Source organism: Tenrec ecaudatus, chromosome 5 (genome assembly GCF_050624435.1).
Source record: "Tenrec ecaudatus isolate mTenEca1 chromosome 5, mTenEca1.hap1, whole genome shotgun sequence".
In the NCBI taxonomy this organism is placed as follows: domain Eukaryota; kingdom Metazoa; phylum Chordata; class Mammalia; order Afrosoricida; family Tenrecidae; genus Tenrec; species Tenrec ecaudatus.
Window position 1 is genome coordinate 26,725,515 of NC_134534.1, and position 19,269 is coordinate 26,744,783.

The following is a 19,269-nucleotide window of genomic DNA, read 5'->3' on the forward strand; positions in this document are numbered from 1 at the left end:
CACAATTTTCATCCTAACTCGGCATTTCAAAAATGCACAATATCTACATTATATTCAATCTATAGCCATTTTATAATCTGGTTAATGGAGTCTACACACACACACACACACACACACACACACACACGCACACCATGCCTACTCCGATCCAATAAAGTTGGTTCTTTCATTGTCTCTCTGGACTTCAAATTTTAATTCATATCATCCCTCCCAACCCAATGAATCTCAGTCATGTATTCATCTTTGATTCTTTAGGTGTCTTTGTCTGAAGTTCTAACTCCTCTGGTTCTTAATTGGAAATCATAGTGACGGTATTCACCAAGTGTTGAGAACTTGATTAGAATGTAGCTCAGTGTTTTATTTATCATACTGGTTTCATGAGAGTGGATAGTTTTCCGAGAACAAGATTGCATTTCTTCTTTTAATCCCTTTAAAATTTATTAAAAGTTATTTATATGTTTTAGTCATATTTACTGCATTGAAATGGGTTAATAGCTTATTTCAGCTGTATTAATAGTGTATTTATCAAGACTATTTCAAAAATAGGTGAATGTGTGCCCATTCCCTCATGGAAAATAGATGACTGTTTTCAAGTCAATATTAAGAGAATTAAAAATACTATTGGGTTTATTTCAGAAGCCAAGATTGAGTAGATTGTTCCATGCCAAAATGAATTCTTGTAATGATTAAAATACATATGGTGATGGACATTTGGTGTTCTTTCATAAGGAACACAATTTGCTATTTTCACACTTGTTGGAAGCTGATTGATTATTTTATATACTTAAGCATGTAATGGTTAACTCTCTACTCTTTTTAAAAAAAATTCTCTTATTGATATAATAGCTCTCTCTGCTATAGGTCACCATAGGACTCCTAAGTAATTTTCTCAGGAATTTGGATATTTACTTTATAAATATGACAGATTTGGGGGGGAATTATTTCTTATAATCACAGTGTTCTTTTTTGTTTACTAATATATTTGAAAGTATGTTTGGAATAAAATCTTTTTGCTTTTTTCTAACTTAACTTTATTTCATCTATACTGTCTTTATGGTATCTATCTCTTTTTATATATCATCACCTTCATAAAGGCTTTCATGATCAAAAACGGCATTCATAAAAAAGCTTTGAAAATTGAAAGTTCTGTGCAATGAAAAATATAGGACAAGCATAAATGTTGAAACATTTTACCTGAGAGAGCACTCTCTTCTTCATCTGAAGAAATGTTTTTATCTTTCTCTGTTCCTGGAATTGTAATTCCCTAAAGTAAGAGTTTCGTTTTCTTGATATCTTCCAAACGGCCAAGATTGGCTTGGCTACCCATAAGTACTAACATGGCAAGGCTCTGACCCTGTGAGAGTGAGTTGCACAAAGCCAGTGTTAGCTTCTTGTTTTGCAGAGAGTGACTTTGTAAAATTACTGGCATCTAATATGCTGGCACTTTGCTAGCTGCTTTTCATGTATTATTGATAGTTTTTGTAATAACTTTGCAAAGTAAGTAGTATTATCTCCGTGTTAATAATGAAAGAACTAAATGAAAAATTAGATAACCTGCACAAAGCCTGCGAATTAATAAATAGGGGCCTCACTAGAATTTAAAACAGGTCTGCCTGCCACCAGAGCGACCTCTTTTAAATAATGAAAACAAGAGTAGCAATAATAATAATAGCTAAAATTTATTGAGTAATTCTTAAGTGTCAGAGAACTTTCTAAGCTAGTATTATATAGAGATAATATTTAAAGGGATGTGAAACAAAACTTTATTTGAATTCAGCAAAAATGATTTTCCTTTTCAGCAAGTCTCATTATCAAGAAAATACTTTTTAATTATACCTTCCTAATACTTTTAGTTTCTTAGTGATTTTTATACCCATGACCTACAAGCTGACAATGGCACTTTAATAGCTTCATCACAATTCAAGGTGTTCTTTGGTTTATGATTTTCAGTGTGTGCTATGGTTAGTGTGCAGCCCTGGTGGTGCAGTGGTTGTTCTTGGGCTACTAACTGCAAGGCGAGTGGTTTGAAACCATCAGCCATAGACGGTTTTGGGTCTTTGCTCCAAGTCCCTCATTCTCAATAGCATGGTTTTGTTTGTTTGTTTGGGGCCTGATGCCTGTTATTCTGTCCTGATGCCACCTCATGATCACACAGGCTGGTGTGCTTCTGCCCCGTGGGCTTGTTGCTTCTCTGCTAGATGGCCTCTTGTTTACCTTCAAGCTTTTTAAGACCCCAGATGCTATATCTTTTGAGAGCCATGCCCTCACAGGAGGGTCACAAGGAAGGGGTGAGTCAACCAGGGCACAGTATAGCAGTATATTGTGTGGTTTCTTGATGCTTCCTCAGCCCCCACTATCATGACCTCAGTACGGCCTTTCACTGTGTGCTTGGGAGCATGTGCACAGGCACAGAGAAGCAATCAGAGCTCAGGACACATGGGAACAGGAATGGGACTAGCAATACCAGGAGGGCAGGGGGAAAGTGTGGAGAGGAGGGGAGGAAGGGGAAACCAATTGAAATGATCCACATTTAGCAACCAAAACCACCCTCACCCACCCGCTGGGAATCGACAACAAAAATAATGGGGGAAGGGAGAAAATTCCAGTATAAGATAGGAAAATAATCATTTATAACACCGGTTCTCATTCTTTGAGTCGCAACCCCTTTAAGGGCCAAATACTCTTTAACAGGGGTCACCTAAGACCATAGGAAAACACATATTTCTGATATTCTTAAGAACTGAGACACCACTCCTCTATCCATCTCCAGGTGTTTGCCTACATGTAGGTACACCCACAAATGAGTACCCGGCATAATAACATCATCACGCCAACCTCATCACATACACCCCGTACAAATACAGCTGTATGGGACAGGGTTGGTGCCATAATGTACTTATGTATACCAGTCACACATGAGCAGCTACTGTGTAGAAAGCAGCTACTGTGTTGAAAGTAGCTACTCTGTTAAAAGCAGCTACTGTGTTGAAAGCAGCAGTATTGGAGGTAAAACAGCACTTCATGAATTATAATTACTGGGAAAATGTAAAATTATGTACTGTAAAATCATCAAATACTGCAAAAAAATCTGTACCATGGGAACTTAATCTGGATGCTGATGTCTTTTTATATTTAGCTGGGGTTATACTGAATTTGTAACAATGAAAATATATCCTGCATATCAGATATTTATGTTATGATTTAGAAAAGTAACAAAATTACAGTTATGAAGTAGCAACAGAAATAATTTTATGGTTGGCGATTCACCACAACATGAGGAACTATATTAAATGGTCATGGCATTAGGAAGGTTGAGAACCACTGATTTATAATTTATCAAGGGATCACGAAGGAGGGGTGGTGGGAAGGAGGGAAAAAAAGAGGAGCTGAAACCAAGGGCTCAATAGAAAGTAAATGTTTAGAAAATAATGATGGCAACATATATACAAATACACTTGATACAATCAAATGATCTTTTAATTTAAAAAAATAAGAAGAATTTAAAAAAAATATCAGTCACTCTATGGGAGAAAAACACGTCTTTCTACTCCTGAAAAGAGTTACATTCTCAGAAACTCACAGGGGCATCCCTGTTCTGTAGAGTAGCTGTGAGTAGCATCAGTTCCATGGCAGTGAGTTTGTTCATTTATTTACTGGTGATTATGCCAAGAACTGTTCTTTCTTATTGTAGTCTGATTTGTGTTAGCTAGAGAACATAGGGGACTATAATACAACAAGAATATCTATGCATTAATTTAACATAGAGGTTACAACTTTAAGATGTAAATTTTCTTGATAGTCTCTTTATAGTGTCACCGTATTGTTGTTGGAACCTGTCAGGTCAGTTCTTGGCTCATGGTGCCCTCTATACACCAGAGTGAAACTGTCCAGCCCTGAGGCATCCTCACAGTCATTGCTATGTTTGGGCCTATTGTTGCAGCCATTCACTCAATTCCTCTCATTGAGGATCTTCCTGTCTTTATTGACCCTGTACTTTGCCAAGCTGCTACAGTGTTAGAAAATCTCAATTGACATTCAGAAGATGTTTTGAAGGGCATATAAGATTTTATAACTCAGGTTATCTCTTGTTTTCTGTTATAAGAGATCTTCTGTTAGAGAATAAGTGATTATAAATAGATTTTCAGATTATTTTAAATGTACACTTTTGAAAGATCTGAACTACCTTTTAGGTCATCCTTTAAGTTGTGGGCACCTTTGAAAAGAATACTGTATTTGGGAATAAATATATTTAACTTTTCAAAGTCCTATTCTAAAAGACACTGCTGTAGATGTGAAATTACTTATTATATCAAATATAAGTCATCGTTGCTTGGAGCTGTGTGAGTCCTTTGCCTCACACACCTTCAAGACCTGGTGTTCTTTCATATATACAATAGATACCACATTGAACTCAGAAAGTGTTGCGTGTGTGATGTCCAAGAGAGCATCGCATATATAGACATAATACAAAGATGTCTTCCTACATGCCATTAAAGTATATATAGATATATATGTTAAGTAAAATAATGGGGAAATAATTAAAAGGCAAATAAGCAAGTTGGTGAAACTTCTAAGGACACAATAATGTCATTTAATATTGCTTAAAAGATTAAAAGCTGACATAGGAAACTCACATCAAAAGTATGTACTATCTTGGCATTTCCTTGCATGTGCATAACCATTGTTATATTTTATTTCTTAAGCTGTATGCCATAGATTTCCTCCAGCAAAAGGCATCCAGGACTAATGTATTAGCTAAAACTAATTATCTCATTGTAGTTAGTGAAACTGTACACCACAAAGACAGAGATCTTGTAGTATCTCACTAACAGGCTATTTGGAGAGAGGCTTCTTTATAGAATCTGGCCTTGTGCTGCATGATTTTGAGGATGGCTAATTGTCTTGCTTTGGCTATAATGTGATCACAAAAGTGTAGCAATTGTATGAAATTAGTTTTTAGATGTGGAAGAAATGAAGCTCAGCTAACCCATATTTGTTAAGAAGTGACAGTCAGCCATATTGCTTGAGATGGAAAGTCCTTGGTCATGTGGAAGGTTTAAACATTATTTCTGTTTTTCAGTGTTCAGACTTGATTTCCAGAGGTGTTTTGCATTTGTTTTGTTCCCAAAAGATCCAGGGTAACCTTGAATTTCACTTTGTAGTGAAGTTATTGATGCTCAGCAGTTCCCCGTTATATGTTCTTGTCCATTTAATGTCAGGCGGGCTCCAAGTTCTCAGCAGACAGTGGCTATTTCTTCAGGGTTTTCTTGTGGACATGCAACACTTCTCCGCAAGCAGCTAACTCTCTCTCTGGTTCTCCGCCTCTCACCCACGTGGGAGCCACGTCTCTCCCTCTGGGTCTCAGTCTCTTAGCCACATGATCCTTTGGCCTTTGTCTCCATGGGTCAGGAGGCTAATCCCCCTGTCACTCCATCTCTCTGCCCCCCAGTTCCACAGTCTTGGGCCAGATAAGGAGAGGCTGCTCCTTCGTCTCGGTGCTGTTCCTCTTAGTCTCCATGCCACAGTCTATGACATGTCCGGTCTCAGTGGCCCCTACCACTTCACAGAGATCTTGAACGTGTCCTTCCATTTTTGCTCTTCTATACTGCTGTTTCTAAGATGGCCCACTCCTCTACTAGCTCGGGGGTGGTAACGAATCTGACCAATCCTCTCCCACCCACATAATCTGGTGGGAGTTACAGAGACTTGGGTAGAAGAGCTGAATTAAGAAATTTCACTCTACCATATTACCTGTCCATTAGACCATTAGTACCAATAAGGGCAAGGTTGTTTCTGCTCACCGTTATAGTTCAAGCATATATCATGGTGTCTGGTACTAGAGTAGTCCTTGAATAAAGTTATATTAATAAATGAATAATTAAATAACTGACATAGGAACTTGTATGAAATGCAAAACAAAGTTCAAACATGTCCCACATAAGGTATATTAACCCTTAAAACATGGAAGACGAGGATGGACAACCAAAGACTGTAAAGCACTGAGTGCTTAGTGTCGTGTTGCCCATTTCAAGGCTTAGGAGCCAGCATAAAATACATGTGTGAAGCTGACACATTGCGGATGGATCCCGAGATTACGCGTGCTTCACGTGCCATCTGTTATGGACGGATCACGAGATACCTCGTGAAGCAGCATGAACCTCTGTTCATTTCAAGCAATGGGAAAAAGAAATTTCCTACCAGAGCCTGTAGAGTTTGCACTGCCCATGGAAAAAGAAGTGAAACCAGGTGTATTTGCAAAGATTCTAAGGTACCGCTTCACAGAGAAAAATGTTATACAAAGTACCATACATTTAAAAAGTACTAGGAACCTTTGTTTATCTATAGGCCCTATGCTAACTACAATATATGAAATAATTGTAACTCTTTTAGGATAAGGTCTCCACAACTAATCACACCAAAGGGCTAGGAGACAATTTCTGCACAGTGTTTCAGGGACAAGATTTGCACACTGTCTTTGTTGCTCAATGTAGTTGTAGAGTAACAATAGTACATTGTCTAACGAGGAACGTATCAACAGTTAAACACGGAGAACAGAATGTATTTCTTGTTTGATATACTGTATTTATTTTTACTGTTTTTCAAAGTAGTATGGATTATGTTGATTACTTTTATAAGAAGTTTATAATTTCATGAAGATTACAGTTCGTAAAAGTAATAATGTTCCACATACATTGCAAAATATTGTTTCATAATGTGAGACAATGTTTTATATTCAAAAACTGAAAGTTATAATAAATATGATAAAGAGTTGATGAAATGGAAACCCATTTCTGGTTTAACGTTAAAAAAAAACAATAGCTGAAAAAATACATGGCCACTTGGGCAAGTTGGTAAAAAAAAAAAACCTGGTCTTTAATTAAGACCTTATATAGCAAAGAGTTGACCAGGGAAAGGCTCGTTAAAACATGGCAGACATCTCCTATAAGGCATGTTGAGAATTAAGATAATGTGTTGGTCTCCCTTGGAAGTGTATGTTGACTATGTGAGCAATAAACTGTTGTAAACCATTGTAAACTGATTTATGGAAAGCAATATATTATGGATTGAATGATTCTCCTCAAAATTTTATGTTGAATCCCCAGACCTAGTACTTTTTAACATTATCTTGTTTAGAAAAAAACCAGTCTGTAAACCCTATTACCAGGCATTCCCAAGAGAGTAGGAAACATCCTAATCCCGCTTGATGGCGGCTCAAATGGACAAACAGAGGGAAGAGACCTTCAAATGGATTTACATCTAAGGGACACCAAGAAATGCCTGAGGGTATCAGAAATTGAAAGGGACAAGGACGCAGTTTCCCCTAGAGCACACTCAGACAGGATGCCGAAATCTAGACTCCTAGCCTCCAGAACAACGAGATATATTATTTCGTTTCTCTAAGTCCATCTATTTTTATAATATTCTGGTATAGTATCCTTAGGAAATTTGGATATAGAAAAACCATATTCACACTTCAATTCAAGTATGTGGTTATGTGGGAGAAAATGTAGCTTAGTTTTCAACCAGAATTTGTTTAAAAGTCAGGCTCTGTGAATTGGAAAAATGATTCAGGCATTCTGAAATGTAATTTTAGTGTTACTTTTCAGTTTCAATTTTTGTTGTTTGTCTGTTTGTACCTAATAGTGGTGGTTATAACCCCGCGATACTACCAACAAAAGGCCCAGTGATCTTGTTGAGTGTACTTGATAACCGGTGGACCCATTCCCCTCCATAATTCCTGGGGTCTCCACTAGTTGGAATTGACTCAAAGGCAGCAAGTTTGTATTTTGTTGTGTTTAGCTCATCCATTTGAACTTAGAAAGAGAACATCCTTCCTCTGAAACCAGATTCCTACTTAATAATCATTTACAACAGCAGTTCTCAACCTGTGGGTTGCGACCCATTTGGGGGTTGAACAACCCTTTCATGGGGGTCGCCAGATTCATAACAGTAGCAAAATGACAGTGATAAAATAGCAATGAAAATAATTTTATGGTGGGAGAGGGTCACCACAACATGAGGAACCGTGTTAAAGGGTCATGGCATTAGGAAGGTTGAGAGCCACTGATTTACATCCTATTGCCTTGTAAACCTATGCCTGACTTACTGAGCTCATTTTAGAATGTTCTGCAGACGCCATGAGTCATGGATTGCTCATTGCTAAAATTGTGCTTCTTCACTCAATAACTAAATTATTGATTAGCCTGAAGATTAAAGATATCTTTCCATCCTTCAAAAGTAATGTGATACACATCTGGCTAGATATCTCTGTCATTCTTTTAGGATCTCTGCTTTACATTAAGTTCAGACAAAATGACCTTCCCCCAAAACTAGTTTCATCGGAATGCCTGTGACCCTTTCTGTCTTTTCTCGCATGTCCTTAGTGTTTCTCGCAATTACTACTTACATTTATAATTATAATTTTACCCCCTTGACAGCATCTGCTTAGGAAAATCATTTTCAATATTTTTAATGTTATGTTCAACAAACTTTTTCTTCAAAATCCAGGTTATCATTGTCAGCCCTGGGCTTCTTTCTCAGCAAGCCTTGTCTGTTCTCCAGTGTTAACCTTCTGAGTTATACTTGCAAATGAACTTCACTCTCAGCAAGTGTCCTTACAAGCAAGTTCAAGTACCAGAAGGAAGATGTTTGAAGTGACAAATAACAATTTACAGCAAGAAATTGAAGCACGTTTTTCTTGATTTATCACTCTTCTATAGTTTCGGAAAAAAAACAAGCAAACCTGTTGTCTAGACTCTATGTCACTGGTAACCTGGAAGCTATGCGCCAATTACCCACTTACAAATGAGGGATTTCGTTAGATGAGGATAACTCAGTGACTTGGTATTTTACTCAAATGTTTGCTGGAGGTTGCTTCTCCATCTGAAGAATTCTCACATCCATAATTATTCTTCCAGCTTGGGAAAAATCATCTCTCTCTCTCTATATATATATATATCCCAAGTGAAATGAAAATGATAGGTATTGAGCCAGTAAAGAATAATCATATATAAATGTATAATTCTGACTTGTGATCACACCGAGAAGGAATGGAGGTGTAATCACATGCATGGCAGAAAACTTGACTGCCGATAAGAACTGAGGACTACGAAGCCAAGCATTGATGCTAGGAGAAGAGTGACTGTCATATTAGGAATGCTGATTTTTCTCTCAATATTATAACATTGTAAATAAACAAATAAAATCATCAAAATTAGATAAATCCCATCATTGCTTTATATTCCAGTAAATAAAAAGATTGCATTGTAAAATGTATCTGAGCGTGTATAATCGCTCTGGACATGAATAACACGGGTTTGCTTTTGTTTTTTTACAGCTTATCAGCTAAGAGTGTGCCAACCTCCGCCACCTGTACCAAATGCTGAAATACTGACAGAAGATGATGAATTTGAAATAGGTAAAGTCCACTACATCACTCTCAAGGAAACCTGCTACTGATAAAAGATTTTTCTCAATAAGAAATGAAGAATAGTAGAACTTTGCTGTAGGATATTCTTCTTCTGAGTTCATAGGAACATCTTATAATTCTTAACAATGTAGAGTAGTCAAAGAAGAAAAAGGAAATACAGTCAAGAAGAGTTACTTCTTTTTTCTGTGATATTTAATCAGAAAGTAGTGCAACAGTACGTTCTCTACGTGTATTTTAGTGTTTCTTCCCAAATTATCATTTTACTGTTTCTAACCTTATAGCTCTATGTATTCAACATTATGTGTGAATAAATTATAGAGAGAGTTTTACAAAAAAGGCTTCGTTTCCCTATCCTGGAAAAGGTTGGTTGATTTTGCACACTGTGATATAAAATAAAGCTCTATTAAAACTAGGATAGAATGTAATGCAGATAATGTCTCATAGTTTGAAAGTACTGTAAAAGAAAGAAGATATTTTAATGTTGCAATGCAATTAACACTATTCTTGATATTAGCATTATTATATTAAAAGTTGAGAATTGTAAAGAAAATAGCAATTACACAGGAAAAGTGCATGTGGCGACAATGGAACTCTCTGTTCAGTTTGAACTTGCTCACTGCTTACTTTGAAACCTCCCTTTCTCCATTTCGCTCATAGGTGACATTATTCGATATCAGTGTCTCCCAGGATTTACCTTGGTGGGTAACGCAATTCTGACTTGCAGATTGGGGGAACGTCTCCAAATGGATGGGGCACCACCAGTTTGTCAAGGTAGTGTCGCCTATGATTATTATTTCTACTATGGGTTTTATTTTTATTGTGAAAAATGTAATTCATTTGGATGTTAAATATTTACCTGAAAGTAATGTTAAGGCAAGTAAGTGTTTCCCTTCCTAAGCACTGGGCTGGTAACAGAAAGAGGACGCTGGTTCCCACCAACCAGCAGCTCTCTGGGCAGCCATCTGTTCCCACGAAGATCCTAGCTTTGGGTCCTCTGGACCAGATCCCGTCAGTGCAGTAGGGTGGCCCTGCCTGAGAGCCTGTTTGAGAGCGCACCACAACGGTCATATACACAACTCCAAAGGAACCCTAAAGTCTCTCCCCTGCCAGCTGCTTTGTGGGAGAACAGTGTGATGGGTTACTTCTTGCACATCCTCTAGAAGGCGTCTACTCTTGCCTGTAGTGTCCATAGGAGTCGAATCTGACTTGATAACCAATGGGTTTGGTTTCTATACAGCTCATGAGGAGCCCGGGGATTTCAGGCCTTAAAGAGGTAGGCAGCTAACCACAAGGTTGGCACTTTAAATCCACCAGTGACTTTATGAGACAAAGACCTTCTGATCTATTCCCATGAACAGCTTAGCCGAGGAAACGCTCTGAGACAATTCCACTCTGCTCAAAAGGGTTGCTATGAGTCAGCATTGACTGGACAACACAGAAAGACATACAACTCATACTTTCATCCCACTATTTCTAAGATTCAATTTTAAACATCTTTGATTATTCTAAAATTTCATTTTTCTAGTTCAGTCTTCAGCCAATTCTACATATTTAAATTGGACTTCATGTAACAGGAGGGAATGAAGATGGAAAAGAGGCCAGTTAAGATGAAGATTCCAATGTTGACTGCTTTTACTTGGAAAGTTTATTTCTGAGCCACTAGATACATTCAGCATTTTTGAGATTTGGTGATTATGATGATCTGAATATTAACAAAGCCCTCAAACCCCACCCACATTAAAGTAGCAAATTGCTCCTACTGTGTAGGAATAATCACCAGTAAGTGGTATGACAGACAAATCATTCACAGCAATACAGTATATGGAGGCGATTACCCAGGGGCCTAGGGAGTCACATCAATTGTAACTGTCTGGATCCAAGGAAAGCTGATGGAAGGGTTGCTTCCCGAGTCGTGAATTTCAAATGACAAGTGAAAGGAACAGTTTGGTAAAGAAATTAGGGAGTGGCCCAAGTTGTAGGTGGAGATGCAAAAGCACAGGAGAGGAAGCCAGTGGATTGCAGGGGTTTCCCTATGTTACAAGAGCAAGACCTGCAACGGCGTCTGAGAATTGTGATGATTGGGAATCAATTATTGTGTGTGTGTCCTCTCAATCTCAGAACAGTACCTCACACACAGCATCTGATTAGGAATAATTTGAGTAAAAGTTCATTGAATTTGGTTATTCATCCTCATGTGTTCTCCGGTTATTTCCTTTATTAGAGATGCTTTTAATTTAGAGAATTTAAAAGTCTGTTTCTTATGCAGAAACTGAAATGCTTTAATAAGCTTTGAATAAAATTTTTATTGTTCTAGAAGTGTTATAGATAGGAATTAACATTTGATTTGATTTTCTACCTAATTGGAGTCTTTATAGGACGATAGAAACATTTCTAGCAGTGACGTCCATGTGGCAAAGAGAAAGGGAAGTTTGGGGAATAACTAACTGAGGTGTGGTTTTCCCTTGGTCTTGTTCTGCATTGGTTTCCCTCCTCCCTCCGTTCAGGACCATCTATTGTGGGACAAAGTAGAGCAGTCGGGGGTCTGGCCTCGGGATAGTGGGAGCTTTGGTTCACACGCTCCACTATCCTTTTAGACTTATGGTTTTGAATGTCCCTTGATGTTAATCACTGATTTTAGACCCTGTTAAAGGTATTCGGGTATTCTTAAGTATATCATTTATGTTCCTGATATATTCCTATTTAAGGAGTCTTGGAGGCTGCAGTTTAGCACCTGGCTACAATAGGGGCCTGGAGGTGGGAGTTGTGGGTTATGCGTCAGACTGCTAAGCACAAACAAGGTCAGCAGTTGTAAACCACCAGCAGCTCCTTGTGAGAAGGATGAGGCTCTATTCCTCTAAAGACTTACAGTCTTGGAAACCCACAGGGACAAGTTCGCTCTCCCCTGTGGGGATGCAGAGTCAGATTTGACCCATGGAAGTGAGTTTGACTTGTTTTGAAGCACCACAAGGAGCCTTGGTGGGGGTGGGGGTTAGCTATTTGCCTCCCAACTGCAGTGAGCAGTTTAAACGCAGCAGCTGGTCCACTGAAGAAAGAGGAGGCTGTCTACTTCCATAGAGATTTACGATCTCAGAAACCCTATAGAGCAGTGGTTCTCAACCTCCCTGATGCCACGACCCTTTAATACAGTTTCTCATATTGTGGTGACCCCCCCAACCATAAAATTATTTTCGTTGCTACTTCATAACTGTCATTTTGCTACTGTGGTGAATTGGGCGACGCCTGTGAAAGGGTCATTTGACCCCCAGAGAGGTTTTGCCGCACAGGTTGAGAACGGCTGCTCTAGAGGATGACCACCAGGAGGACTTGATTTGGTGGTCATAGAAAAACATAGCACAATCCAATGGTTAAATGCTAGATCATCGCTAACAGAAAGACAAAGGTTTGAGCTGTTTCGTTGAGAAAGATGTGGCAGTCAGCTTCAGTCAAGATTATAGCCTGGAACACCATGGGGAAATTCTACTGTGTCACATAAGGTTGCTATGAGGTAGCATTGCCTCAATAGCAAGGGATGGGGGTTTCTGCTCCCCCATCCTACGATGATTAATCACTTGGCTACTAAACAAAAGCTGGTGATTCTAACCACCCAACTGAACCATGGAAGATAGGCCTGACAATTGTCTCCATTAAAGGTTACCGCCTTGAAAATCCTATGGATGACTTCTGCGGTGCCTATTGATATTCAAGCATATATAACTATTTTCCTTCATGCATACATAGCTCTCCTTTAGCCATAGAAGACTCACATTAAGATACTTACATGTGTTAGTGGAGAAGATTGGATCTCAGGCTTTTGGGAGATTGTACTCGAGAAAATAACTTGAATAGACACACAAATGTACATCAGCAGGTATGTGACATGACTTCTTTCAAGATCCTGATAAACTTAGAGTGCTTTTTTTCTATTCAATCCAATTTCAATAAACATTTGCTGAAATGAAATAAACAAAAGCATCAAAATAACCTTGATATTTAACAATCTTTCATCTTACAAGCTTTCAGTATTTTATTTAAAAAGTCAGGCTCTTCTATAGCTTAGTAATACCATATTTTATTGTTCTTATGATTTCTTATTGTCTACTCTGACAATAAAAGGTGACATATATCATGTTTCATAATAACACCTTGCCTACAACTTAATAAATCATACCTCAGTATGAGTCCACATAGGGTTATTATATTAATTAATTGACCACACATTTAAACTAAATGCTGACTTTACATTTCTGTGTGTTAATTCATGAGCTTTCACAATGATTATTAATTTGAAATTTGCTAGAAGCAAAATGCATTGTTTCAAACTGTTTAATATTCTCACTTTTTCTAAAAGGAGATATCAATTTTCATATTCTTCCCAGGATCCTTTTTAAACCTCCACGTTATGTCTACCACTTGTCTATCAGTTTGTTGTACTGTGGTGAGCTGTGTGTTGCTGTGATGCTGGACCTTTTGTCACTGGTATTTCAAATGCCAGCAGGGTCACCCGAAGTGAATAGATGTCAGGGGAGCTTCCAGACTAAGAACAGACAACAAAGAAGGACTTGGCTCCTTACTTGGGAGGAAGGAGTCACATAGCTTTGAAGCATTTTCAAATACTGAAAATCTAATAAAGGAAACAGAACATCGCTAGAGATGCTGTCACAAGATGAGCCCCTCAAGTCCAAGGGCACTCGGAATGGGACTAAAGTGGAGATGATTTCTTGGAGGGAATTCAACCACTGTGATTTGCGTTTGGTAAAGCCTGTGTGGTTGGGGCCTTCAGAATCTTTATTTGATGAGGGGGAAAAATTCAAAGTAAATAAAACAGCTGTAAAAAAATTTGAGGACTAAGGTTCACCTGGCCCGAGCCATGGTATTTTCTATTGTATCGGGTACATGTGGAAGTGGACATTGAATAAGGGAGACCATAGAAGAATAGATGCATTTCAACTGTGGGGCTGGAGTGCATAATGAAAGTATGATGGACGCTAAGAAGGCAAATGGATCTGTGTGGGGTGAGGCAAGGCCAGAGTGCTCCTTAGAGGAAAGGATGCAAGGATTCTTTTACACTTTAGACATATTGTCAGGGGAGAGCAGTCCTGTGAGAAGGACATCATGCTTGGTGAAGTGGAGGGGCCGTGGAAAGGAAGAAGGCCCCTGACTGCTTTAATGGGCTCCTGCGTGGGGACAGTTGAGGGCTGGCCCAGCACTGTGCAGTGCGTGGTTAGTTGGGCACAGGGCCTCCATGGGTCAGACCGACGCTGGCACCCAACGTCACCCACCACTGTATGTAGGGGAAAGAAATCAACAACAGCAAAACTGTGCTTCTCAGTGAAATCCTACTCACCGCAATCCCCTGCATTTCAGAATGGAATTGATCCATAAGTTTTCCTGGCTATTATATGTACAGAAACAGATCACCGGCACTTTCTGCCTGAGCCTCCTGGCTAGGTCCAAGCCACCATCCTTTACATGAACTGTCAAGTGCAAACATTTTGTGCTATGCACGACATAGAAGCCAGTGGTTCTCAACCTTCCTAAAGCCGTGACCCATTCATACAGTTCCTCATGTTGTGGTGACCTCCCCAACTGTAAAATTATCATCATTGCTACTTCATCACTGTCATTTTGCTACTGTCATGAATCGGATGACCCCTGTGAAAGGGTTGTTCGACCCCTAAAGGAGTCACGACCCACAGGTTGCAAACAGCTGATATTAGCTGTATAAGGCAGCTCCAAGGATGGGGTTCTTCCTGGAGCTTTATATAAGGACATGGAATCCCTGCTTACACTTGGTGCTGAAAACCATGGGACCTAACCAAGTCATCGAGGATTGAGTGACCTTCAGGTTCCTCATATGAAACGTGGGAAGAAGCATAGTGCTGATTTCTTCTTGTTGATTTTATGGTTTTCTTGACAAGTAGATGACATATTTCACAAATTGTGCTTAAACATAAGTAACATGTAGTGAGGATGCCTGCTGGCAAGCGTCCAGAGTGTTCACCTGCTAAACAAATGTCAGTGGTTGAGCCATCAGCCTTTCCAAGGGGGACATGTGGGGCAAGATGGTCAGTGAAGACTTACAGCCTTGCTGCTCTTACGCGTCTGTTCTCCTCTGCTCTAAAAGTTCACTATACATTGAATTGATTTCACAGCAGTAGGTATGGCAGGGTAAAAGACAGGGTTATTCAATGAACATAAACTCTTAGGCTTAGTGGTTGTCCGTGTCTTTCTATGGGTTGGACAATGTGAAAATAATTTATGGATTATAGTAAAGCATTTTGGTTAAAATCAATTTGTTAATGTTAAAATTGTATTTATATATATATAAATGGGTTCCTGTGTGTAATATTTAAGATACACATTCTATAATATATATATTTAGGATATATGTTATATGATCTATAAATATATATCACTTACATTGAATTGAATTGACTTATAGGGACCCAATAGTACATGTCTATAATTGCGTGTGTGTGTGTATAAATGGGTGCCATGTATTTATTCTGACCAAGGCATACATATACGTACATGGTGTTGACATTTGTGACAACCATGTTGATTTAAACTCAAAGAGAACAAGCTTGACAGCAGCAAGAGTCCCATCAAGAGTCATCGTCCTGCTTTAAAAGCTGTTAGATTGCGATGCAAAACTTCTCCAAGAGTCTCCTCTTTTTACACCAGAACCCTACAGCTCTCCCTCCCTGGCTCTGTGTTCTAGAAGTTATCGATTTCACTGCACACAGTGCAGTGCACATTTTCCTACTGGATTACCCAAAGCAAAGGGTAGTCAGACATGAGCTCAACAGCCTGTACTTGTTAGCCAAGGATTATATCTCTTCAGCCTCCACTACTCATTGAGATAAACCTCCTACTCATTGAGATAAACCTCCAACTCATTGAGATAAACCAGGGCTGAAGAATTATATCTCTTCAACCGCACAGCTCATTTGTCAGAAAAGGGATCAGATATCAGGCATCATCAGAACAAAAAATCTTACCATAGTGAATGAAGGGGGAAGTGCAGAGTGGAGACCCAAAGACCATTTGTCGGCCACTGGAGATCTGTACATCCCCTTACGGAAGAGTCTTGTGGAGGAGATGAGCCAGTCAACGTGCAATGCAACAATGATGAAAAATACAACTTTCCTCTAGTTCCTAAATGTTTCCTCCCCCCCACCACTATCAAATTACTAATATAAATTTTTAATCTTTTATTCTGAATGAGGTGGATATTTACATTTCAGCTCATCAAGTTTGTATTCAATACTAAGCTACTTATCACACCTCCATGCTTGCCATCATGCTCTGCTGAAATTCCTCTTCTTCCTCTTATAGAATACTATCTTCCTCTTCCCACAAATGAAAACCTACCTACCCTCTAGCCTTTTCCCTGTCTTCCCTCCCCACCCTACCTCTGTGCCATGACCATTGAAGCTTGTTTCATTTGGATGAAAATATTTGTTTTTAATTTTTAATACTGGCATCATACAACATTTGCCCTGTTATTGTCTAGCTCCCAACAGCATAATATTTTCTTAGTCTATCCAGGCCATCTAAAAATCAAATTTGAGACATAGTCTTTTTCAATTTAAAGAACTATTAACTGAACAAAAAAAAGACAGTGGTTCTTAGATTTAGCTTCATTACTATGAGTGGGAATCGACTCAATGGCAGTGGATTTTTTTTAGTACTTATCACTATATCTTAATTAGTTTTCAACTGTATGTTGATTGTTAATGATTTCCTTAACATTTTGAAGTATTCCTGTCATGTCTCTCTAATTCTTATACGTATAACATACAGATTTAAATACTCCAAGTACTCATTCTTACATCTAAAAACCCTTCGTTGATTCATCTGGTTTTCAGCAGCTCTAGTTGTGGCTTTAAATCAAACAACGGAAGTAATTATTCCTAAAGTGGTGTTGTGATTATTAAGTTACAATGCAAGCTAACTCAGGGGTGAAAGCTAACTGATTATAATTGAATCGGGAAATGGCATGGGGATGCATTTGTAATCATTAAAGGCTCAGTCGCCAGGCAGTTCCAGCGAGTGAAAACCCGGTGTACGAACTCTCTCTCTATGTTCCCAGGGCACTGTGTTCTAGCTCATTCCACCAGCCGGCACCATAGACATGTCCTTTTGCTGAAGGACATCCTGTTTGTTGCATTTATTTCTTTGTCATCTTATACTCCCACTCTTCTTCTGACATCATGAGACTTCACAGTTTTGAAAACGACATGAAATTCCCCTTTTTATCTAGCCTGAAGAAGACATATTTTGTGTAATGAAAGTTTAATCATCTGGGTCACATTCTGATTCAAAATCCCCATTTAATCCATGTTTTAAATATTGATTGAACACATGATGCTACCAATAACAGTAATTAAATTCATTACACACCGGAAATGCTTTAATTATAATGAAGGTGTTTTATCAAAATGTGGCATTTCTGTGTGTGTGTGTGTGTGTGTATTTCTGTGTGTGTGTGCATGCTTGTCTGGCATTCCCAAACACAGCCATCTAGTCTATTTCCATTGATAGCTATTCTATCTAAGGTTTCCTGGACATTTTTTGTTTGTGTGAAGTTGATGAGTTTGAACCCCAGCCTTGCACTTAGCAGTCTAGCGCACATGCTGTACCTCCACCAGGCCTTCTTGTGCCTGGTATTAGTATGTTGGTATTGTTACATACAATCTAAGAAGAGCTTATGCTTTGAAATCATTTTTGGCTTGAAAATACCATGCTTGGGAGGGGGTGAGGTGGCAGGGGAGCTCATTGGTGATCCAGAAATAGGTTCAAGCCTCATGGCTTAAGCACATTGCTGAAATCACAAGCAGATTTGCCTGCGATGGATACTTTGAGGGAGGAGAGTTTCCTGTCTGGGCCCACAGTCCAGACAGAACTGCATGTTTGAGGAGCAGAGACAGGGTACATAAAAGGAAGGAAGGAAACGAGCAGAGCCGGCAGAGCAAAGAGGACAGAACGCTGGAGAAACATGAGAGACAGGGAAAGCTGTGAAGAAAGATATGGAATGAAATCTCTATCTTTTGTTTATCTGTTTATGGTTCAGAAAAGCAATACAACTTCCATGCAATGAACAATGAAATAAATAACTATAAATCTCCATTTTTGGTACTGCAAGCTTAAAACGAGTTGTCTCTTCTACATGTGACTCAAAGCATCATCTGTTCTATTGTTGCTGAAGGTGAAGCGTCAAGAACTCAGTCTTTAAACTGTAAGTTTAATGTAGATCATAAAGACCAGCACTGTTTAATGTCTTTCTTTTGCAGTGCTTTGTCCTGCCAATGAATTGCGACTAGATTCTACAGGAGTCATATTAAGCCCTGGGTATCCTGACAGTTACCCCAATCTTCAGATGTGTGCCTGGAGTATTTCAGTGGAAAAAGGATATAACATCAGCATGTTTATAGAATTCTTCCAGACAGAAAAAGAATTTGATGTTCTTCAGGTGTATGATGGTAACCGTGGGTTATATTTACTGGATATTCAGAAATGTAATCCAAATATTCTAATTACACATAGAAGCTTTCAGTATAAACTATTTGTTTTTAATATTTTGGATCTTATAAATATCTTATAAATATCAGACTAACCTATATAGTATACGAAAACTACGGTTTGTTCATCTATCACTTAACATATTATAGAGAATTTTAGCAAAAAAATAGTTTTAGCAAAAAATGTCTAAGGCAAACATTAAGGAGACTGGTAGCAAAATAGTTATGAGTTCAATGACTAACCAAAAGACCAACAATTGAAACTCATCAGCCACTCCATTAGAGAAAGTTTTGGTCGCCTGCTTCTGTAAAGAT

At 38.6% G+C, this 19,269-nt stretch overlaps 1 protein-coding gene across 3 annotated transcripts in view; it reads left to right on the forward strand.

Moving 5' to 3' along the window:
- CSMD3 (CUB and Sushi multiple domains 3) overlaps positions 1-19,269 on the forward strand; it is a 1,306,760-nt gene that overhangs the window by 1,196,471 nt on the left and 91,020 nt on the right. For all 3 annotated transcript variants that reach the window (XM_075550585.1, XM_075550586.1, XM_075550587.1), the window contains 3 exons: positions 9,338-9,418; positions 10,088-10,201; positions 18,727-18,915. In XM_075550585.1, the coding sequence (XP_075406700.1) occupies positions 9,338-9,418; positions 10,088-10,201; positions 18,727-18,915 (384 nt within the window). The remainder of the gene's footprint in view (positions 1-9,337; positions 9,419-10,087; positions 10,202-18,726; positions 18,916-19,269) is intronic.